This window comes from Pleurodeles waltl, chromosome 8 (assembly GCF_031143425.1).
Source record: "Pleurodeles waltl isolate 20211129_DDA chromosome 8, aPleWal1.hap1.20221129, whole genome shotgun sequence".
Taxonomy (NCBI): domain Eukaryota; kingdom Metazoa; phylum Chordata; class Amphibia; order Caudata; family Salamandridae; genus Pleurodeles; species Pleurodeles waltl.
Window position 1 is genome coordinate 84502690 of NC_090447.1, and position 23271 is coordinate 84525960.

The following is a 23271-nucleotide window of genomic DNA, read 5'->3' on the forward strand; positions in this document are numbered from 1 at the left end:
CAGGTAGATATGTATCAGAAAATCCATCTGGTATTACTGTTGACAGAAATACTACGCAAAGTATTACTGCATGACTTGTACTCCGGTCTAAAACTCTCACCTTCTGCCAAAATGGGGGAGCCAGACAACTCGTTATGGGGCAAAAATGTAGAATTCAGAAACTTGGTGATTGTAGAACCATGTGTCCACATAACTGATATGAATGTGTGTGGTAATGTATAACACTATAGCTGCAACTATGTAGGCAAACACCGTCCCCTTTTCCAATAGAAAACATTTTTACAGAAATAACAGATTCTCACTACTGTAAACTATGTACAACTATAATTAAAGAACCTTAAAAAACTTAAACCAGCAGAATTATCCAATTCCTGTTGTTTTCAACACACAGGGCCTCATTAGGAGTTTGCCAGTTTTCGGGCAAGACCGTCATGCAAAATTGCACCACCATACCAGCAGTGGTGGCGTCATAGAGACCGCTGGATTACGAGTCACAAAACACAAACCGCCCAAATACAGACACAAAACCAACACCGCTAGGCCAACCCACGGCGAAAGAGTGACTGATCAACCGTCTGCCCCGCCACGCCGACACCATTGCGACCGTCCTTTTATAAGGCAACCTCCAGCACAGCGGAGCACGCATGGCAGAAACCGTTGGTGCTTCGCACCACGGAGGAACAAAAAGTCACAGCGGAAAGTAGCCAACACCACATTGGCTAGTTACATATCCCACACCTGACAACCATACACACACCATGCATACCTGACCACGCCACCATATAACACCCCCCCACACCAACAATCCCTTGCGCCAAATACGAGCAGCCACAGCCACACCCGAGATGAAGCACATGCCAAACACAGCAAACAAATATCACACAGCACACATTGTACAAATCAACCCCACAGTTCACCAGCAAACACAGCTAAACACCCCCTCATTACCACACACCCCATGCTGCACCCAACACGCTCAGTACATACCAACCCCACAACATGTCACGCCAGAAGCACCCACGGTTCACCGACAATGAGTTGCTGGTCATGGTGGAGGAGATCATAAAAGTAGAGCCACAGCTCATGGGAGTCCAGGTACAGCAAACATCCATCGCCAAAAAGACAGAGTTATGGCAGAGGATCGTCAACAGGGTCAACGCAGTCGGCACATACCCACGCACAAGGGAGGCCATCAGAAAGAGGTGAAATGACCTCAGGGGGAAGATCCGTTCCATGGCGTCCAGGCAGAGGATAGCCAGCAACAAGTCCGGCGGTGGGCCCCCACCTCCTCTCCTTCAGTTGATATCCTGGGAGGAGAAGGTCCTGGACAAATTGCATCCTGACGGCCTGACTGGCATCAGCGGAGGTCTCGACTTTGGTAAGTCAGCAATACCCCCCAAGCACCAACCGCCCAGCATGCCTCCCCACCACTCTCCAACCCACCCCAATGCCACGTCCCAAACACACCACAAACCTCCTCTGCATGACACCCCACCCCCACCATCCCAACTCACACACCCCTAATGCATGGATGTCAACCACAATGTGAAGAACCACAGCTCCCACAACCCAGCCCAAAACTATGTCTGCAGTGCAGCAGCTGTCATTGCCATCACTGAGAAGCAAGTCGAGCCACTGCATGCATCACAACAGGGATAGCCACACATCTACTGCATCCATCCACAGGTACGCCTGCCACTGACACCTGCAGAGGATGCCAGACCAAGAAATCCCTTCCCAGGATGAAGGCCCCACTGGATGTCTGGATGAGGACGGCTTGCCTGGGCCATCTGGGGCCACTGGACAGTCCACCAATGGCACACATACCCTGGACACACCAGACGCCCCCTCCCATGTGGCAACAACACCATAGCGAGACCCTGAACCCAAACCTGTGCCCCACGGACCCATCAATCAGAGGTGTGCCTCATAGTACAGGGGTCAGAGTCAAGGGCACACACCCCAGACAATGAAGGCCCTGCTGCCACTGGGAGTGGGCACACTGTGCCAGGGGCACTGGCACAGGGGGCCAGGGGTAGTGGGAGGGGAACAGTGGGCCAAGGCTCGGGTCAGCCACACCAACTGACTGCCCAGGAGGGCCTCAACTAAGTCCTGGTTGTATACTAGCACACCCAGGACACAGTGGCCCAGATCCTCGCTATTGTGCAGAAGACCCAGCGGCTACAGGGGCAATACCACCAGGAGGCCATACAACAGTGGCAGGCCCACAATACCACCATGGCCTCCATAGTAGGGGTGCTCAAGGATCAGACCACTGTCATGCGTGAGCCCACCACCAACCAGCAGGCCCCTACCACTGGCCACATCCCATCACACACCTCCATGTCAGCGGCAGTCAGTGCCATGGAGGCCCCACCACAGGACTCACAGGACACCAGCACCCGACTCCTGTAGCTGAGGCACCCCCACGCAAGCGAGGATGTCAAGTAGACATCTAGCCGGACATGATGGCCAGACAATGACCACTGCCAGGAAGTGACCCTCTTCTGAACATTCACCCTTTTGTGTGACTGTGACACCCTGTCGACTGTCCTCTCCCAGATCTCCATCTACCCATAGCCAGCAGACTGGACCTGCACTACCTACAGCTGGCCTCTCCACTCTGATGATCTCCTCTGCCATGACCCCACTCATCACCCCTTACACTGGTCCATCCCAAATAAACAACGATTGAGCACCGTTTATGTATACAAATTAATTTGTCATGAGTACGCATGGAACTGTCAGTACGTGTACAAGTAGCAACCCATCGCCCAGCACATTCATAGGAGGGTTACAGAAGGGGGAGCAAAATGCTGGGAGGTCGATCATGGAGCAGGTAGTGGCTTGAGAGAGTATGTCAATGGAGGCAACAGGCCAGGCAGGGACCAGAGTTCAGCACAACGTTGTCCTGAAAGTAGAGCAAGACAGGGACAACAATCACTGTAGGAGTCACAGATGTCAACTCCACACAAATGCACTGTAGGAACAGGAATCCAAGGCAGATATGTCCACAACCATATAGCCAGTACCAACACACAGAAACAGCACCTACCAATCCAATTGTCCAACCCTCACAGCATGCAGTGCCAGACCTGACGCCATACCCACTCCCACCAACAACAATGTAGCAATGCCACCCAGTGTTGACTCCCAGGACAGATGCTGCACAGATGCAACAACCCTGCGTGGCACACACATAGCACTTGAACTAGCAGCTCAGGGAACATTCAACATACACATTGATGGCAGTAGTGCACCAGCACAACAGTTACCTGACAATAGGCATGACCTGTACACTGTGACTACCTAAGCCATGGGCACATGAGACATCTCCCCCAAACTACCCAAAATCGGAACTGCAAACAATACTTTCAGTGGTCACAGACAACAGGTGGAATCAGGGACAAGGCAGACAGTTGTAGAGGACACATACCTCACAGTTTACACATACCTACATCTCAGCCGAAGTGATGTCGAATCATCTCCACCCTGGAGTCAGCTGCATCCTCATCATCCTCCTCTTCATCACTCCCCATGTCTCCTTCATCAGTCACTGGCACAGCTACCCCCTCCTCTGCATCCAGCAATGGTACCTGATGCACCAGGGCCAAATTGTGGAGCATGCCACAATGATCTGGCAAACCTTCTGTGGCTTGTAGGGTAGGGCATGCCCGGAGACATGTGAACAGTGGAATCTGGCCTTCAGCAGGCCAAAGCATCTCTCAATTACCTGTCTGGTACGACCGTGGACCTCATTGTAATGGTCCTCTGCAGCTGAGGTTGGATGCCTCAAGGGTGTCATGAGCCAGGGCAGGTTGAGCTAACCAGAGTCACCTGTGTGCATAGAGGGAAGAGGCATGTCAAGACCGGGAGGGCAATAGGGCAGGGACACAAGGGTGCAGAGAGCTGAGGGGCACACATATGCACGGGTACATACCGATGAGCCAGGCCCGGTCCCTCTGGAGTGGTGCCATCATGTGTGGGATGCTGCTGTTCCACAGGATGTAGGAATCATGTACAGAGCCTGGGTACCTGTCCGTCACCTGGGAGATGTATTGGTCCGCAAGACACACCACCTGCACATTGACCGAATGAAAGTTTTTGCTGTTTCTGTACACCTGTTTATTCCTCCTGGGTGGCACCAACTCAATGTGGGTGCCATCAATGGCCCCAATCAGGTGGGACGTGTGCTATATGGTAGAATGCAGCCTTGACAGTGGTCAATTGTGCATGCCGGATGTAGCTGGACATATGTTTGATCAGGGCACACAGTACATCCCTCAGGATGTTGCTGAACATGAGCTGCGACATCCCAGCTGTGAGGCTCACTGTGACCTGGAAGGAGCCTGAGGCAAGGTAGTGGAGGACTGACAACACCTGCACTGTGGGAGGGATGGCATTGGGATAGAAAAAAACAGGCAACAGATCCGGCTCCATTTGGGCTGCCAGTTCCATTATGGTCACGGTTCAGGCAATAGGTCTGGATGATGTGACGCTCCTCCAGGGTGGCAAGGTCCACTAGGGGCCCTTACACCAGAGCATTCTTCATTTTCAACTGTCCATCATACCTGGGAACAGGAGAGAGTTGGTTCAATGTTGTGCACCATAGACTGTGTCGATGGTGTTGATGTGGTCGCAGGCCAGCACATATTTCCCATGACGCACTAACTTTCACACATATTACACATTGGATATGTAAAATAGTAGCCACCTGTCTGCATGTATGGACAGATGGAAATAAGATCATCCAAACTGGTGTAACACCTCATGGCGGTAAGCGGTCACAACCACTGTGCAACTCACCATTGGTTCACACAGTTGCCAGTGGGAGGCAGAGGCCAATGGTGATTGCTGCTGGTGGTGATGTCCACGGCTGCCGTGACCGCCATTTCATGTGCTCCTGCTCACTTGACTCCTGAGCCTCGTGCACTGAAGACCTCCATTGCGTGTGCTGCTGTGTTCTGACTCTGGAAGCCAAGATGCCATGTCCTGCAGGAGACAGGGCCCCCCCTTCACCCAGGAAGAGTTGGAGCGGCTCGTGGATGGGGACCTGCCCCTTTATGGGCAGTTGTTTGGGGCACCAGAGCAGCAGGTGAGCCGAATGTAATTGTCCTGTATGTGATATGTGTGGATGGGGATGGGGCCTTGGTAGGTGGCAGTATGTACAGAGCACAGACATGGGTGAGGGGCCTAAGTCTACATTGGCTGATGACATGTGGGTGTGGAAGTGTGATGTGTGCTGTCCATTACTGTCTCAGGGATGCCTACATGACTGTGTTCTTCTGTCTGTGTCACCCATGCAGGTCAGAGCCCATCAGAAGAAGGGGATTTGGCCATCGCCAAGCAAGTGCAGACCCTGGGGGGTCCCTGCCCGGCAGAGCACCCACTGCAGAAGGTGGTAGGAGGACCTGAGACACCTGGCCCAGAAGACCATGAAGGCCCAGCTGGGGAATTCCTCCCAACGAGGGAGGGGTGCCCACCGGGCCCTGACCCCCCTAATGGCCTACCCTGAGGCGGATGGGTGCTTGAGGGCAGCACAGCAGCCACAGGGGGGTAAGCACTCACTCTCACTTGCAACATGTGTTGACATGGTGGCTCTGGGTGGGCACCATTCGATAGCTGTGGCATGGATGCCAGGTACAATGATGTCCACTATGGGTTATGTCCATCAGAGCAGGATTGACATCACAGGTGTATGTAATGCCATGCAGTCAGTGGTAGCAGGGCAGACTTCCAATGTTGTAGCTGTGTGGCCAACTACTAGCCCGATGTGCTTGCCAGCTCATGGCAACAGGATCATTAGACCTGGAGTGTCAGGGCATTTTGATTGATCCGGCCCAACCACTGTGCCAGGGGTGGATCCATGACCTCATTCAGCTGGCAGGTACTGCATGTGTATTGGGGTGGGTGCACCAAGTAGTGACAGTGCTACTTGACAACAGCCATGTAGGCCTGCCAACTAGCCGTGCAGGATCCAGTTGGGTGTGCAGTTATTTGCATGTCTGTCTCAATGGGCATGGGTAGTGGGCAGGTACTGGACAGGTGTGGTGGGTATGACACTCCTTATGTGCATGTTTGCATCAGACAGACCATCAGTGGTTGACATGTGCGTTGTTGCAGTTAACCCGATGGTCTTCCCAAGTTGTAGGATGTTCAAAGGTGGGCATAGTGTATGATGGCATGGCATCAAATGCTGATGTTCTACCCTGTGTGACTGTTGTGCTGGCATTGACCCATTGCACCCTGTCTCTCTCTCTCTCTCTCCCTCCCTGTCCTCCTGTCTTTGTGTGCATCAGCATCATCTGGTGAAGGAGAAGGGGCACCGGTGACTGGGGAAGCTGAAGTCCATGGGACCCAGGAGGCTGACACCAGCAGAGCCAAGGGGACCAGTGGGACGGAGGGTGAGGGGAGTGCCACGGTGAGACCGGATCAATCACTACATCTTCTTAGTCCTTCTCCGGTGGATGCTCCCTTGTGGTGGCGGACCCATCTGGCACCATCCCAGCATCATCCTTGTCCTTCACCCCCCTTACCATCACTGCTCTCCCTGTAGCTCCCCACCCAGTTGCTGGTGCCCGCTCGCCCAAGAGGGTGGGCATCTCCATTGCCGCAGGCACCTCTGCCCCTTCCCAAGCCAGCCCTGCTGCCCTGAATGAGGAAGCTATTGACCTCCTGAGGTCCATCTCTGTGAGGCAGATAGCTATCATGAATGCCAACCAGGGACTGGCATCCCAGATGCAACAATGCACTGTGTTCCTCGAAGGCATTCATGGTGCCTTATCTGGCCTACAGAGATCATTTCAGGCTCTGGCCTCCTCCTTGATGGCAGCCAGTGTCTCTTCTTCTTCCGTACCCCGTCCTGATACCTGTTCCCATACCCACATTCCACTCCCCTCACCCATCCAAGGCACACCTACTGACCCACATACATCCACATCAACAGGCACAGTACACAAGGACAGACATAAGCACCACAGATGCCACCACCGCCATGCACACACTCAACAGACATATGCAGGCATGACAACATCCAAACCCTGCATCGACTCCCCACCACCTTCCCCTCACAGTTGACACACCACTCACACCTGCAGTCAACATCACATCATTCACTGATCCTGCTACATGTGCCCTCACTGCTACCATCACATCATCCTCTGACCCCCATTCATGCAGCCCATATACCACTGGCACAGCCATCATGACTGTCAACACACCCACAAGCAGCATATCCACACTTCCTGCAGACACAACCCCAATATTCACTCAGACGTCAACTCTGCCATCTTCCTGCATCTGCTCCCCATCTCCTCCCAGTTAATCTAAACGCCCGCACTCACCCACCCAACAGTTCCCCAGCACACACATATCATCCACCCACTCACCTGCACCCAAGGCACCTCCACATACACACCTCACAATCATACCCACTCCCTCCACTCCCAAACATCTTACCCTTGACCTCCCATGTGTCCCCAAAAAACATTTCCTCTGTGAGTTTACCCTGTTCCCCACCACTGACCCAGTCCCTGTTCCCCCAAGCACCCTGCTATCCTGCCCTTTCTGCCCCATCACGTTCACTGCTCCTGCTGCCAGACCCAAGCCCAAGCCCACTCCCCCCACTTCCCAGGCCAAGCCCACTCCCTCTACTGCCAAGACCAAGCCCTACCCCCCGGCTAAACCCCTCCCTCCAAGGGCAAGCCCAAGAACCTCTAACCAAATCCACCCCTAAGGACCCCCCCCGAGGTCCAGACAGAAGGACCTTCTATCCAAGCCCAAGGCCCCTCCACCCCACCCCCTCACCCCTGGGGTGCCTGAATTCCCCATTGATAACCCTGCCTTGTGGAGGCCTGCACTTTGCCCAGTATGATCACATTGAATACAATTTCTTACAATTCTTTCAATCTGAATGTCCATTCCAGGCCACCAGTATGCCATTCTGAGCCTTCCCTTAGTTTTCGACATTCCCTGGTGTCCTTCATGAGCTAACATTATCAGTTTATCAGTCACAGACTGGGAAGGTATTAGTCCGGTTCCCCTATATAACAGACCTTCATTCTCAGAGAGTTCATCTCTAACATCCCAGAAATTCTTTATCCCTTCAGTTTCTTTATGTCTCCTGAACCACCCTGTTTTTATATTTGATGCAACTTCTTGAAGAAATGTATGTGCTTTCAAACCAGCCAACCTCTCGAAACTACTGAAATATCTATTGCACAAACAATCTCCTAATCAAAGTCATTTATTTCATCAACGTCTTCCTGATTATGTTCAATACTTGTTCCTAGTCTAGAAAAATAATCTACAATGTTATTTTCTACCCCATGAATATATTTAATCGTAAAGACATAGGCCCGTATTTATACTTTTTGACGCTAAACTGCGCTAATGCAGTTTAGCGTCAAAAAGTTTTGCGCCGGCTAATGCCATTCTGAAGCGCCATGCGGGCGCCGTATTTATTGAATGGCCGGCGCTAGCAGACCGGCGCTGCCTGGTGTGCGTGGAAAAAAACAACGTACACCAGGCAGCGCCGGCGTAGGGAAAAATGGCGTTAGGGCGTCTTAAAAATGGTGCAAGTCAGGTTGACGCAAAAAAATCGCCTCCACCCGATTTGCGCCATTTTTAACGACGCCCAGACGCCATTTACATGACTCCTGTCTTAGTAAAGACAGGAGTCATGCCCCCTTGCCCAATGGCCATGCCCAGGGGACTTATGTCCCCTGGGCATGGTCATTGGGCATTGAGGCATGTAGGGGGGCACAAATCAGGCTCCCCTATGCCAAAAAAAAAATATAAAAAAAAAAAAAATTATACTTACCTGAACTTACCTGAATGTCCCTGGGGTGGGTCCCTCCATCCTTGGGTGTCCTCCTGGGGTGGGCAAGGGTGGCAGGGGGGCATGGGAGGGCAGCTGTGGGCTCATTTTGAGCCCACAGGTCCCTTAACGCCTGCCCTGACCCAGGCGTTAAAAAGAGGCGCAAATGCGGGGTTTTTTGGCCCGCCCACTCCCGGGCGTGATTTTTGCCTGGGAGTATAAATACGACGCATTTGCGTCGCAGTCATTTTTTGGGACGGGAACGCCTACCTTGCATCTCATTAACGCAAGGAAGGCGTTCATGCAAAAAAATGACGCTCTTTACTCATACTTTGGCGCTAGACGCGTCTAACGCCAAAGTATAAATATGCCGTTAGTTTTGCGCCGAATTTGCGTCGAAAAAAAACGACGCAAATTTGGCGCAAACGGAGTATAAATATGCCCCATAGTCTTGGAGTGCTACAACCCATTTGGTAATTCTACTAGAGATCGCATCTGTTTCTTTTTTCCTGAAAATTTCAAACAATGATTTATGGTCTATTTTGACTTCAAACTTATTTCCCCACAAACATTTCTTTACTTTTCTTGTGGCCCAATGAACAGCAAGTGTCTCTCTTTATATCACAGAATATCTGGCTTCTGTTTCTTTCAAACTTCTTGACAAAAACAAGAATGTTCTTTAATGAAGCATTGCACTTAGACCTTTTAAACTGGCTTCAGTAGTGAGAATAGATTTCTCATTTGGATTACAACTTTTTAAGTTGGGGGCATGACAAAATTTTTCCTTTAAATCTTGAAATTCTATTTCACAATCTGTGTCCCAGGAATAATTCAATTCCCTTTTTGAGTAGTTTCCTCATATGAGCACACTTTTTTTGCAACATTTTTGATAAATGTACTATAATATACAATCATACATAGGAACATTATTAGTTCCTCCTTATTGCCTGGTGAGTCCATACTCTGTATTGACCTAACCAGGTCTTCTTTGGGGAAACACCTTCTCAGGTAATACTATGTCCTAGATAATCACTGTCACTCCTACTGAATGAACACTTTTCCATTTTTAATTATATTAATTCAGTCTTCCAAATACTTGTCTAACTCTAATGCTATGTTCTTCTTTGTATTTCCCAAAGACTAAAATATCATCTTGGTAGATTGTAGGAAAGTACCATCTTGCCTGGCATGTTACCCCCAATTGTTACTTGTATGTATGTTTGTTTTTGCCTGTGTCACTGGGATCCTGCTAGCCAGGACCCCAGTGCTCATGCATTGTGCCCTATATGTGTTCCCTGTGTGGTGCCTAACTGTATCACTGAGGCTCTGCTAACCAGAACCTCAGTGTTTATGCTCTCTCTGCTTTTAAAATTGTCACTGCAGGCTAGTGACTAATTTTACCAATTCTGATTGGCACACTGGAACACCCTTATAATCCCCTAGTATATGGTACCTAGGTACCGAGGGTATTGGGGTTCCAGGAGATCCCTATGGGCTGCAGCATTTCTTTTGCCACCCATAGGGAGCTCAGACAATTCTTACACAGGACTGCCACTGCAGCCTGAGTGAAATAATGTCCACGTTATTTCACAGCCATTTTACACTGCACTTAAGTAACTTATAAGTCACCTATATGTCTAACCCTCACCTGGTGAAGGTTCGGTGCAAAGTTACTTAGTGTGAGGGCACCCTGGCACTAGCCAAGGTACCCCCACATTGTTCAGGGCAAATTCCCCGGACTTTGTAAGTGCGGGGACACCATTATATGCGTGAACTACATATAGGTCAATACCTATATTTAGCGTCACAATGGTAACTCCGAACATGGCCATGTAACATGTTCAGGATCATGGAATTGTCACCCCAATACCATTCTGGTATTGGGGGGATAATTCCATGCATCCCCGGGGCTCCAGCATAGAGCCCGGGTACTGCCAAACTAAGTTTCCGGGGTTTTCTCTGCAGCTACCGCTGCTGCCAACCCTCAGACAGGTTCCTGCCCCCCTGGTGCCTGGGCAGCCCACTCCCAGGAAGGCAGCACAAAGGATTTCCTCAGAGAGAGGGTGTCACACCCTCTCCCTTTGGAAATAGGTGTGAAAGGCCTGAGAGGAGTAGCCTCTCCTGGCCTTTGGAAATGCTTTGAAGGGCACACATGGTGCCCTCCTTGCATAAGCCAGTCTACACCGGTTCAGGGATCCCCCCAGCCCTGCTCTGGTGTGAAACTGGACAAAGGAAAGGGGAGTGACCACTCCCCTGACCAGCACCTACCAAGGGGAGGTGCCCAGAGCTCCTCCAGTGTGTCCCAGACCTCTGCCATCTTGGATGCAGAGGTGTGAGGGCACAATGGACACCTCTGAGTGGCCAATGCCAGCAGGTGCTGTCAGAGACCCCTCCTGATAGGTGCTTACCTTTCTATGTAGACAATCCTCCTCTGAGGGCAATTTAGGGTCTCTCCTGTGGGTATCTCACTGGATAAGGAATGCAAGAGCTCACCAGAGTTTCTCTGCACTTCCCTCTTAGACTTCTGCCAAGGATCAACCGCTGACTGCTCCAGGACGCCTGCAAAACTGCAACAAAGTAGCAAGAAGACTACCAGCAACATTGTAGCACCTAATCCTGCCGGCTTTCTCGACTGTTTCCTGGTGGTGCATGCTCTGAGGGCTGTCTGCCTTCACCCTGCACTGAAAGCCAAGAAGAAATCTACCGTGGGTCGACGGAATCTTCCCCCTGCTGACGCAGGCACCAAACTTCTGCATCACCGGGCCTCTGGGTCCCCTCTCATCTCGACGAGTGTGGTCCCTGGAACACAGGAGCTGGATCCAAGTGACCCCCACAGTCCAGTGGTCCTTCTGCCCAAAGTTGGTAGAGGTAAGTCCTTGCCTCCCCACGCCAGACAGTAATCCTGTGCACCATGTGATCTTCAGCTGCTAGGGCTTCTGTGCACTTTTGCAAGGATTCCTTCATGCACAGCACAGCCCACGTCCCCAGCACTCCATCCTGCATTGCTCAACTCGCTGAGTTGACCATCGCCTTCGTGGGACCCTCTTTTGTTGTGCTGAGACGACCGTCGTGGTTAGCTTTCTTGTACGCCTGTTCAGGTGCTTCTGCTGGTGCTGCCTGCTTCTGCATGGGCTCTCCGTGTTGCTGAGTGCCCCCTCTGTCTCCTCCTCCAAAGGGGCGACCTCCTGGTCCTTCCTGGGCCCGGGCAGCACCCTTTATCTCCAACCGCGACCCTTGAAGCTAGCAAGGGTTGTTTGCGTTCTTTCTGCGTGGAAACAACTCTGCATCCTCCAACTCGCCGTGGGACATCTTCTGACCAAAGGAGAAGTTCCTGGCACCTTCCGTTGTTGCAGAATCTTTGGCTTCTTCCACCCAGAGGCAGCCCTTTTGCACCTTCATCTGGGGTTTAGTGGGTCCTGCCCCCCCGGACACTTGCGTGACTCTTGGACTTGGTCCCCTTCCTTTACAGGTCCTCAGGTACAGGAAACTGTCTTCGGTGCTTTGCAGGCAGTTGTTGTCCTTGCAAATTCCCCTATCTCGACTTTACTGTCTTTCTGGGGGAATTGGGTAACTTTACTCCTACTTTTCAGGGTCTTGGGGTGGGGTATCTTGGACACCCTTAGTGTTTTCTTACACTCCCAGCAACCCTCTACACACTACACTAGGCCTGGGGTCCATTAGTGGTTCACATTCCACTTTTGGAGTATATGGTTTGTGTTGCCCCTAGGCCTAGTGTGTCCTATTGCATTCTATTGTGTTCTACAGTGTTTGCACTACTTTGCTAACTGTTTACTTACCTGATTTTGGTCTGTGTGTATATGTTGTGTATTTTACTTACCTCCTAAGGGAGTATATCCTCTGAAATACTTTTGGCATATTGTCACTAAAATAAAGTAACTTTATTTTTTGTAACTTTGAGTATTGTGTTTCTTATGATATAGTGCTAAGTAATATAAGTGGTATAGTAGGAGCTTTGCATGTCTCCCAGTTCAGCCTAAGCTGCTCTGCTATAGCTACCTCTATCAGCCTAAGCTGCTTGAACACTACTAATCTACTAATAAGGGATAACTGGACCTGGCAAAAGGTGTAAGTACCACTTGGTACCCACTATAAGCCAGGCCAGCCTCCTACGTAGATCGTTACTCCATCCAGTCCCTTTAGAACTCTTTCTAAGGTTCTCTGGAATACAGAAGCCACAGATACTAGTTCAAACATCAATCAAATGAAACTAAAAGTACCAAATGGAGTAATAAACGCTGTAAGATCTCTTGACTTTCATCTAACTCAATTTGATGAAACGCCGAGGTTAAGTCAATACTTAAAAACACTTAGGCACTTTCCAGTAATAGTAACATGTCTATGATATAAGGAAGTGGATACTTGTCAATTACTGCATTCTCATTCAATTCTCTTAAATCGATGCAAAAACAAATGCTCCCATTGGCTTTCTTTGCTACCACTATTTGTGCCAACCCCTCTGTACCTTCTATCTCTTCTATAATTCCTCCCTACTTAAGTCTTTCCAACTCTAGTTTGATATCTTCGCAGATGGAAATTAGAATATTGTGAAAGTTACCAACTACAGGTTTTGCATCTGGCATTAAACAAATCTTGTGGGAATAAGCTTTTAAGCAACCTAAATTGTTTTAAACACATTGTAAAACATTTGTTATAACTCAAGAAGAAATTCATCATCATCAGATTCTACCTTGTGAACGACGGTAAAGTCTTTCACCACAATGGGAGGTTCCCTATTGGGATCTAATATAACACCCAAGTCACGTTGGTGGCACCAGCTTAATACACTGTCTCCTTTGTTGGACACGTATATCTTTACATCTATATGTCTCTGACCATATTCCACCTTCCCTTTAAAGTACCCAAGTAAATCAATGGGTTTTCCTCCATAAGCATACGGCCTAATATAAGGATTATGAATTTCCACAAGTGTTCTTAATTTCTTTTCATTGAAATTCCTTGAAATTATTGTGATTTTTGCTCCAGAATCAAATGACATTCTAGAACTCTCTACATGTACTCTTATTGTATCAACAGGCATGTTTTTCTTCACTTCCCCTACTTGAAGGATAATTTGACCACACTCATAATTTGAATCAGTCTCATATATCTTGCTAACTTCTAATACTTTTTTATCGGCTTGTTTCTCCTATTACAAACTATCGCGAAATGACCCCTTTTGTTACAGAAATTACATGTTGCTTTGGTAGTTGGACAACCCTTATCATTCGCTAGATGTCCATTGCTCCCACACCAGAAACATTTGGTTTTACTTTCACTTTTCTTTAAATTTTTTGTTGAAACATTTCTACTTTCTTTTTTCTGACTTTTGTTTGCTATATTAGCCTCTTTCCCATTCCTTTTCTCCTTACTTATAATCTCAACACATTTCAGGGAGTGTTCAATGGTCTTTGCTACCACTAAAACATCATCCAACATCTGTTCATCCTTTTTCCATAATTCTTCCCTTATACTTTACATGTTATATCCTAACATGAATAGGTCCCTTATCCTCTCTTCTGTTAATCCTGCAAATTTGCATAAAGAGGCTAACCTCCTTAAAGCAGTAACATATTCCTTGACTGATTCTCCTTTTTTCTGACACCGCTTCCCAAAATGATATCTTTCTAGTATGGTGCTTACTTTAGGAAGATAATGTTTATCTGATTTCATAATGCAAGACTCATACTCATTAAGATCTTCTGTTTCAATACTCTTAATTTCTGCACTCACATTTACCCCACACACTTTAGTGTATCTTTCAAAACTTTCTTCAATTTGTGCCATTTTATGGGTGGCACACCTGGATTAGTCAGAAAAAAAGGTGGTGCTGTGATATTCTGCATGACTGTTAAGTCAGCAAATGACACAAGGGAAGAGAAAGGAAAAACTAAGCAATAGTAACAAACTTACAAAATGTGCAAGGAAAGTATCCTGTAACGAAAATAAAGTTAAAGTTAAACTAACATGAAAGTGTTACGTTCCATTAAATTTCACATTCCCCCTTTTTTTAAATAGTACCAGAGTTTCTAAAAGACCACAGTACTTGTATGTTAAGACGCATTGCAGTATCCTTAAAGTTAACTCAGTGAAAGAGAAAAGACGATTGTTGCTAACCGACGCTTCATTGAGTTTGTTGCTGTGACAGAGTTGCAGCATGATTGTTCCTGGATACTACTAGTTGCTAAGCAGCTTAACTAGGTTTGTGTTGAACATCGGAGCATGCGTGAGCGACAGAGCATGCGCTTCAGGACACTGGAAGTGAATTGAAGTGAGCGTGGGGAATCACAGGTGGACGCGAATCTCATTCACCACAAACACCCAATGGTGAAAGACAATCTTAATGCGAGAAGCGTGCATGACTGGTAAGAGCTCTTTACAGTTTGCTCAATTTTAAAACAAAAGTCAATGTAGCCAGGTAACCGAATGCAGGCATGAATCTGAAGTACACTCACTTTGCTCTGAAATGAGCGTTCAAGTAGTGATCGTGATCGCTTATAGCCGTTGTGAGAAATCACTTGAAGAAAATGCACTCTCAATACACTCCTGCTATGTACCATGCAAATTGCCTGGCCCTGGGACACGCTTCTCAAAATTCCTCAAAGAGAACACGTAAATGATCCCTTTACAGTCGGCTCACCTCACAGAATAATGGTGCCATGTCCATTCCTCCAGAAATTTTGTAAAACAATACCCTTGAAATTGGGATGATTGGAATGGATGTGCCTGCAGTTGTTGAGGTCTCTTAGGCTGTCAGTCCACCATATCCCAGCCTGGTCGCCAATGTGTAAGTTAATCCCGATGGGAATGATAACCATAGGCAGTGGGTTTAAGAACAATGGGTATATTCTTTTAAGAGTCCTCATCCAACCAGTTGTCTCTCCACCTCACACCAACTACCATCTTGCTTTGGTAGTCCTCGCTCTTTCTCCTTCCTAACACATTCAAAAGCATGACCTCACCAGATTCCATAGATATGCAGGCAGAGGTAGTTCCACTCTGCCCACATTGTTACAGCTACAGGGTCATACATTACCACAATGTGCAAAACTGTTTTAACAGATACAGAATAAAGTAGTCATTTAACTTTGCCAAAGACTCCTTCTCTCTCCTTAGTCTGAATCTTTCAATTCAAACCCGGATTTAAAGTACCACGCCAACATTTTTATACTGTTAAACACAGGTTCTTCACTGTCCAGTACAAAATTTGTATGACCGTTTCATCGGATTAGAGAAAGTAGTAGAAAATATTTAACAGTTTGCATAAAATTCAGAGCAATTATTTTTTTATTCATCTGTGACTTTCATAAGATATTTCCAGTGCTCGCGCCTATAACAACTGAGTGCTCTCTACCCACTGTGCCATGTTTGTGCAGTGACATTTGTGCAGATAAGAATCCTGTGGCTCTATTTCTTCCATAAACCATCCTATTTTCAATATTTTTATCGCCTTGGCTTATGCTCAACACTTTTTCAGTCACCACTGGTTTAACAGTACAGTCAGTGTTCGAATTCACCTTCTTATGCCCAAACATATCCGTGCCAAGCAGATCAAGGCCCATATTTATACTTTTTGACGCAAAACTGCGCTAACGCAGTTTTGCATCAAAAAAATTAGCGCCGGCTAACGCCATTCTGAAGCGCCATGCGGGCGCCGTATTTATTGAATGACGTTAGCCGGCGTTAGCCGCCGGCGCCGTCTGGTGTGCGTTAAAAAAAACGACGTACACCAGGCAGCGCGGGCGTAGGGGAAAATGGAGCTTGGGTGTCAAGAAATGGAGCAAGTCAAGTTGAGGCAATTTTTTCGCCTCAACCCGATTTGCGCCATTTTTTTTCACTCCCAACCCCCATAGAAATGACTCCTGTCTTAGCAAAGACAGGAGTCATGCCCCCTTGCCCAATGGCCATGCCCAGGGGACTCCTGTCCCCTGGGCATGGTCATTGGGCATAGTGGCATGTAGGGGGGCACAAATCAGGCCCCCCTATGCCACAAAAAAAAAAAAAAAAAACACTTACCTGAACTTACCTTAATGTCCCTGGGATGGGTCCCTCCAGCCTTGGGTGTCCTCCTGGGGTGGGCAAGGGTGACAGGGGGTGTCCCTGAGGGCATGGGAGGGCACCTCTGGGCTCCTTCAGAGCCCACAGGTCCCTTAACGCCTGCCTTTTGCAGGCGCTAAAAAACGGCCCAGAGCATGTGAGATGGCTCCGGGAACTGAGTGATGAGTGATGGGAAGTTTAGCCCTGTTAAGAAAGGTCCCACTTTTAGGTCTTTGTTACATAAGTCACATTAAGTTGAATAGACATCTTACAAAAGATTATGGCGGTCATTCTGACCCTGGCGGTAAAAACCGCCAGGGCCGTGGTCCGCGGGAGCACCGCCAACAGGCTGGTGGTGCTCCGCAGGGCATTCTGACCGCGGCGGTACAGCCGCGGCGAGAAACGGAAAGTCGGCGGTCTCCCGCCGGCTTTCCGCTGCCCAGGGGAATCCTCCATGGCAGCGCAGCTTGCTGCGCCGCCATGGGGATTCCGACCCCCATACCGCCATCCTGTTCCTGGCGGTTTCGGCCGCCAGGAACAGGATGGCGGTATGGGGTGTCGTGGGGCCCCTGGGGGCCCCTGCAGTGCCCATGCCAATGGCATGGGCACTGCAGGGGCCCCCGTAAGAGGGCCCCACTTAGAATGTCAGTGTCTGCTTAGCAGACACTGAAATTCGCGACGGGTGCTACTGCACCTGTCGCACCCCTTCCACTCCGCCGGCTCCATTCGGAGCCGGCTTCCTCGTGGAAGGGTGTTTCCCGCTGGGCTGGCGGGCGGCCTTTTGGCGGTCGCCCGCCAGCCCAGTGGGAAACCCAGAATGACCGCCGCGGTCTTTTGACCGCGGTACGGTCTTCTGGCGGTTCCCGCATGGCTCAGAACACCCCTATGTAACCAAGCTGACTCCAACTAGAATCTACATATAGTTTTATGTTGAATTTGCTTGTTAATGATCCATTAGATTATGAAAAATGTATGCTCAGAAAAACATGACAGTGTTGTGTTGAGGGTATGAACCATTTGAGGTATTTCAATGTAATTTGTAAAACAAAAGTCTTTCTTTGTTTCTTAGTGAGGAAGTTGGACAAAACATTTCCAAATGTAACAGCAAGTGTCACTGCCCAGACACAGCTTACAATCCAATCTGTGGTTACGATGGCATTGAATACATCTCTCCATGCTACGCGGGATGTGAAGATGTTAGTTTCGCCTTCGGGGAAAATAAAGTTTTGGTAAGTTGACAAGCTTTCCAAGCCTGATGATAGTGAGTCATTACCTCCTCATTACACTCCTTGCTGTAGGAGGGTATCACCTTGGAGAAACACAAAATATACTGCTACCTCAGAAAAAGCTCTTGAATTTCCACCAAATTTGCTATGCTTATTTTTATAATCAATCCTTTAGCTAAAGACACAATGCTGGTCCCAGTTCTTGTTATTTTTGTCACAGTCTTACAATCTCTCACCTGGTTCCCTATTAGGCTGTGGCTGTTAGGTGTTACAATTAGTTCCACTGTGCTCTGTCAGGTAGTTGGGTGTGGTAAGATATTTCTCCTTTGAAGTTTTTTCTGGTGGTCCGTAACTTGACTTTTGCTGGTGCGTGCTGGTGTTCTGGTCTGATGTGATTGACCTTCTACTTGAAAGCAGCTCTGCTACATAGAGCACAGGCTCTGTCATGCTACTGTTTATGTGAGAATTAGGCCCTCATTACAACCCTGGCGGACGGGGGAGAAGTGGCGGTAATACCGCCAACAGGCCGGTCTAAAAAGAAATGGTCACCGCCATGGTCATCCACCACTTCTCCACTCCGACCACCAGGGCGGTGACGACCGCTGGGCTGGAGACTTCGGTCTCCAGCACGGCGGCCATCACCAGACCGCCGGCGGTATCAGGACCCTGCATACTGCCATGGATTTCGGGTGGTTTGGAACCGCCACAAAATCCATGGCGGTAGGCACTATCATTGCCAAGGAATTCCTTCCCTGGCACTTATAGGGGTCTCCCCCACCCCCCTCCCCCACCCCTGAGTCCTCCCCCACTCCCTCCACCCACCTGCCACCACCCAAAAGGTGGCAGGACCCCCCTCACCACCCCTACCCCCAACATGCACAGACACACACCCCTCCTCACCCCTACCCCCAACATGCACAGACACACACCGCCTCCCCACCCTCAACATGCACAGACACACACCCCTACACGCACACATACACTGCAACAACACATACCCACACACATACAAACAGACATGCACACAGACCGACCCGCACACATTTCCCATACACACAACACACCCCTCACATGCAAACACGCACTCACACACCCCCTCTACATATTCACACACACACCCCGATGCACGCAAACAACACACAACACCCCCCTACCCCCCTCCTCTAACGGATGATCAACTTACCTTGTCCGTTGATCCTCCGGGATTGAACGGATCCACGGGGGCTGCTCCGCCGCCAGCTCCCCGTCACCAGAACACCGCCACACCGAATCATGGAACGTGATTCCGTGGGTGGTGTTCTGATGACAGGGTGTGGAAATGGAGCAGCCTCCACTTCCCCGCCGACCGCCAGTATGGCTGCTGGTGGCTCTCCGTCCGAAAAAGGACAGAGGGCTGCCAGCAGTCATAATACGCTGCACGGAAAACCACCTGCACTGGCGGTCTTCAGCACGGCGGTTCCTCTGCGGTCTTTGAAAAAGACCGCCGAGGTCGAAATGAGGGCCTTAGTTTGAAATTGCTCAGTTGGTGCTTGCATGGACATCCTTTGCCCAGTGCCATTTATGGCATTTCTCTTTTGGTTGTTTGGAAGCTTATGTGAGATTGTGCTATCTGAAGATCGAGGGTCAGGAATTTACTCCATCAAACTGACTCTAACACTGTTGGTGTTGTTTCCCATGGGTTTATTTGACCATCTCATGGAACTTTCTTCCAAATTACTCATATCCATGGGATATCCCATCTGGGCGACTGCCAATAGTTACTTTTAACTGCTATGGTTAATTATCTATGGTCTCACATAGTGACATCATACCTTATGGATTAAATACTTCCTTCAGTGCTCCCAGCCCTCTAATGCAAATCGTTTTTCATTCAGTGCTCCCTCATCCTACACTGCAACTGTGATTGTTTCTAACAGCCTGAAGTGGCTGTTCTGTGGTCATGCTCATTGATGCTCAAGTCCATGTCCATTGCAGTTTCACTTTTGGCTCTGGTGTCTCTGGTGTTATGCACTGGTGTCCCGAGTTCAGTTAGGAGACAGGTAGTTTATGTGGTAGTTCCTGTGTTTCCTTTTGGTTTGCCGGCTCTGTAATTTCAGTGACTGCTGCTGTCCCATTTATTTGGAATGTTGGCAACCACTGGCATGACATTTGAGTAGACACTCACTGTAAGAACTTGTGTCATTATTTGTAGTGGATGAATTTCTACCACAAGGAGTAATCACAACTCTTGTCAAGGTAATCCTTAAAGCAGGCTTCTCCAACGAGTAGCTCAGGAACAACTGGTAGCTCTCCAGCTACCTGAAAGTAGCTCTCCTGTGTGCAGTCCAGGCTTATAAATTAGAACTTTTTGCTTCACTGAATTAATATAGGTATACCAAAATTGAAAAGCGTGTATTTGAGGGGTGGAATGAGTCAACCCGATGGCTGCTCCCCCTTAAAGCTCCTCAGTAGCACTAGCATCCTCTGCCCTGCTGCTGCTCTTGGGGCAGAGGAAGTCTACAATGTCCAATGGCAGATGGGAAAGGAGTTTCTACCACAAGACAGAGCATACTGCTGTTTGGCAGCAGCAAAGATGAACTAGTGGTCGTCGAACTGCCATCTTGTCTAAGGTCTACCTCACTATGTGGCATGGTCCTCTCCCACATTGACCCTCCAACCTGCCCAATCTCAGTAGACCCATACCACCCTTCGCTCGTAGTCTGTGGAAGGATCTTAACCTACCTTAGACCCCAACTCCACTAGAGGCCTGCTTTATACTGGGATGCCTTGTCAAAGCCTGGGACAGAGAGCCCGATGCCATCGCAGCCTATTCATTCTTTCTGGGCTGTGCACTATCTGAGCAGACCCCTGCAATCTTGCGTGAGTCTACAGCTACCTGACGAGGGTCCTACACACCACAGCCTCTTGACAGCTGTACCTGGAGTTGCTGCCACCTCTCCCTCTGAGGTTGGATGGTTGTTGGGACAAGCTCCCCCACCAACACCAGGCCCCTCAATTAATCCATTCTTGGAGGTGGTTGCTCCCACTTTTTTTACATTACATGGTGATTCTTTAGCCTGACAGCAGTGGCTTCCTTCACCTTCCGACCATCTATAGGGCGCCTGTGAGATATTGCTCTGGGGGCTGTGAATAGTGCAGTCTGGACTCTGAAACATTCACATTATATGGTACCAATAGATGAGTGGAAGACCATTAGGAATAAAGACTTTCTTGACCCTTTTTTGGAGGCTCAGCTGATTTGGGGAGTTCTTTTCTGGGTTCTACTTATTAAAATCTACACCAGACTCTCTTGGTTGACACTGTGTACCCTGTTTCCAGTCCTTCTGGGAACTGCATCGATCTAGGAGTGGGTCAGAACCGATGTGATTCATGGGCCTGTATCTGTGGTTTTGTACTGTAACAGAAGTTCACAATAGAAATTGGAGTCACATGTTGTGGGCCATGCACTTAGGGTTCATCATCAACTCCTGGTGATGATCACTTTCCCAGCATCTGGACAATGTGTGCCGCCCATTCACTACAGGGGCTAAGGGCTAAATCCTGCATCATAGATGTCACAAAAAACCGCAGGGTGTCAACTGCTCTTTTTGGAAGTTGTCAGTCACCCTAAGATCAGACAAGCACCAACTCCCCCTTCTTCATCGCCTTCATGCATGGACACACTCCTGGGGAAATGGGTGCTTCATCGATGGCCCTGGACTCCAAAATGAAGGATCCCACTACAGAAGGAAAATCACTGAGATAAATTGCCTCAATTTTCCACACCCGAACTGATGAAGTGTTTGCAGGCTATAATGCTTTGCTCTACCCTGACTTTCCCTGACACAAGATTATTGGCTTGGAGGATAAATCATGGCATAATAATTTTTGTATATTTAGCGTGCCAGAAGAGATAGAGGGAGGGGGGATGTGGCTTCCTTTTTGTGGGATCTCCTCCTGAAACTCCTCGATCTACATCTCTCTGACCACTGGAGTTTCAAAGGGCCCATCGCATTTGGGCTGAGGCTTCATATTCATCAGCTACCAGTATCAAGCGTTGGAAGTTTCTTCCATTCCAAACTAGGCTCAGGAATTGGGATTGCCATTGTGGCCTTCTGGGTCCAGCATGTATTTTGATCGCAAAGGAAGGCAAAACTAAAGGCTTCTCAGACGCACAAGACTTGGAATCCTTATTGGGAATTTTGTTTTATGAAGAACAATTGCTTCTTGAAGAATTTGTTGGAGGTCCATTAGTGAATACAGAGGCAATCTGAAATTTACACTGTCTTGAGAAACAAACATTGAACAATTTTTAATATTTGACACTCGGCTGAAGACTTTGTGATCTGTTATAATTAAACATGGGGGCAATTATGCGATGAACAGGAAGAATTCTAATATCAATATATGGTTATAAATACAATGTATTTATGGTTATGCAAAGGGTACTAAGCATTTTTAACAAGTGATATATGTACTGCTAGTGATAGGAACCACAACATTTTAATGTCTGCTGATTACTTGTCCAGTGGCACAAGAGCGACAGAAAATGAGGTTATCTTCTTAAAAAATGGAATGGTGTAATGTGTTACTGCTAAATTGTGTTACTGCAACATCTCAGGCCTTAGACTTCAGATGTTGCACTAACACATGACACAACCCAATCACTGCTGTTCATTCCTGTGCTATACCAATTACCATTCTACTTCTAAAAGGCGCTGTATGGTTGCTTGCAAATAAGGAGCCACTTCAGCATCTCATATATTATTTGTGTAACTTATTAGTTATACCCAATGTTTTCTATCACCTTGTGTTGCACATACAGCTTCACAGCACATCTGCTAACTCCCTGGTCACAAGATCAGACTAGTATGCATCAAAGGCAAGGTTGGGATTTGCTTTTCCTAGGTTTACACTCCAGCACAGCTTGATGCCATATGCCATCTAGTACCAGGACCTGTGTTTATGTCCTAACAAATCGTTTGTATCTATTTCTGAGGCCGGAAGGGCCAGCTTTCACATGCCAGTCAGTTTTGTACAGACTGCAAGCCATCAAGAAATGAACAAAGAGCTCAAACGTAAACTACTTTGGTAAAGGAAATCCCAGTCCCCTTGCCTTTGCACATGTACACCATTCCACTCTGCTTCTCACCTCTTCCTGCAGGCACAGGCTCCCAGCCTGCCCTGCGCCAA

General features: G+C 48.4%; 1 protein-coding gene across 1 annotated transcript in view; it reads left to right on the plus strand.

Moving 5' to 3' along the window:
* Window positions 1–23271, plus strand: part of LOC138249740 (solute carrier organic anion transporter family member 2B1-like) — a 464484-nt gene that overhangs the window by 323533 nt on the left and 117680 nt on the right. The window contains exon 11 of the mRNA XM_069203799.1: window positions 17943–18102. Within this exon, the coding sequence (XP_069059900.1) occupies window positions 17943–18102 (160 nt within the window). The remainder of the gene's footprint in view (window positions 1–17942; window positions 18103–23271) is intronic.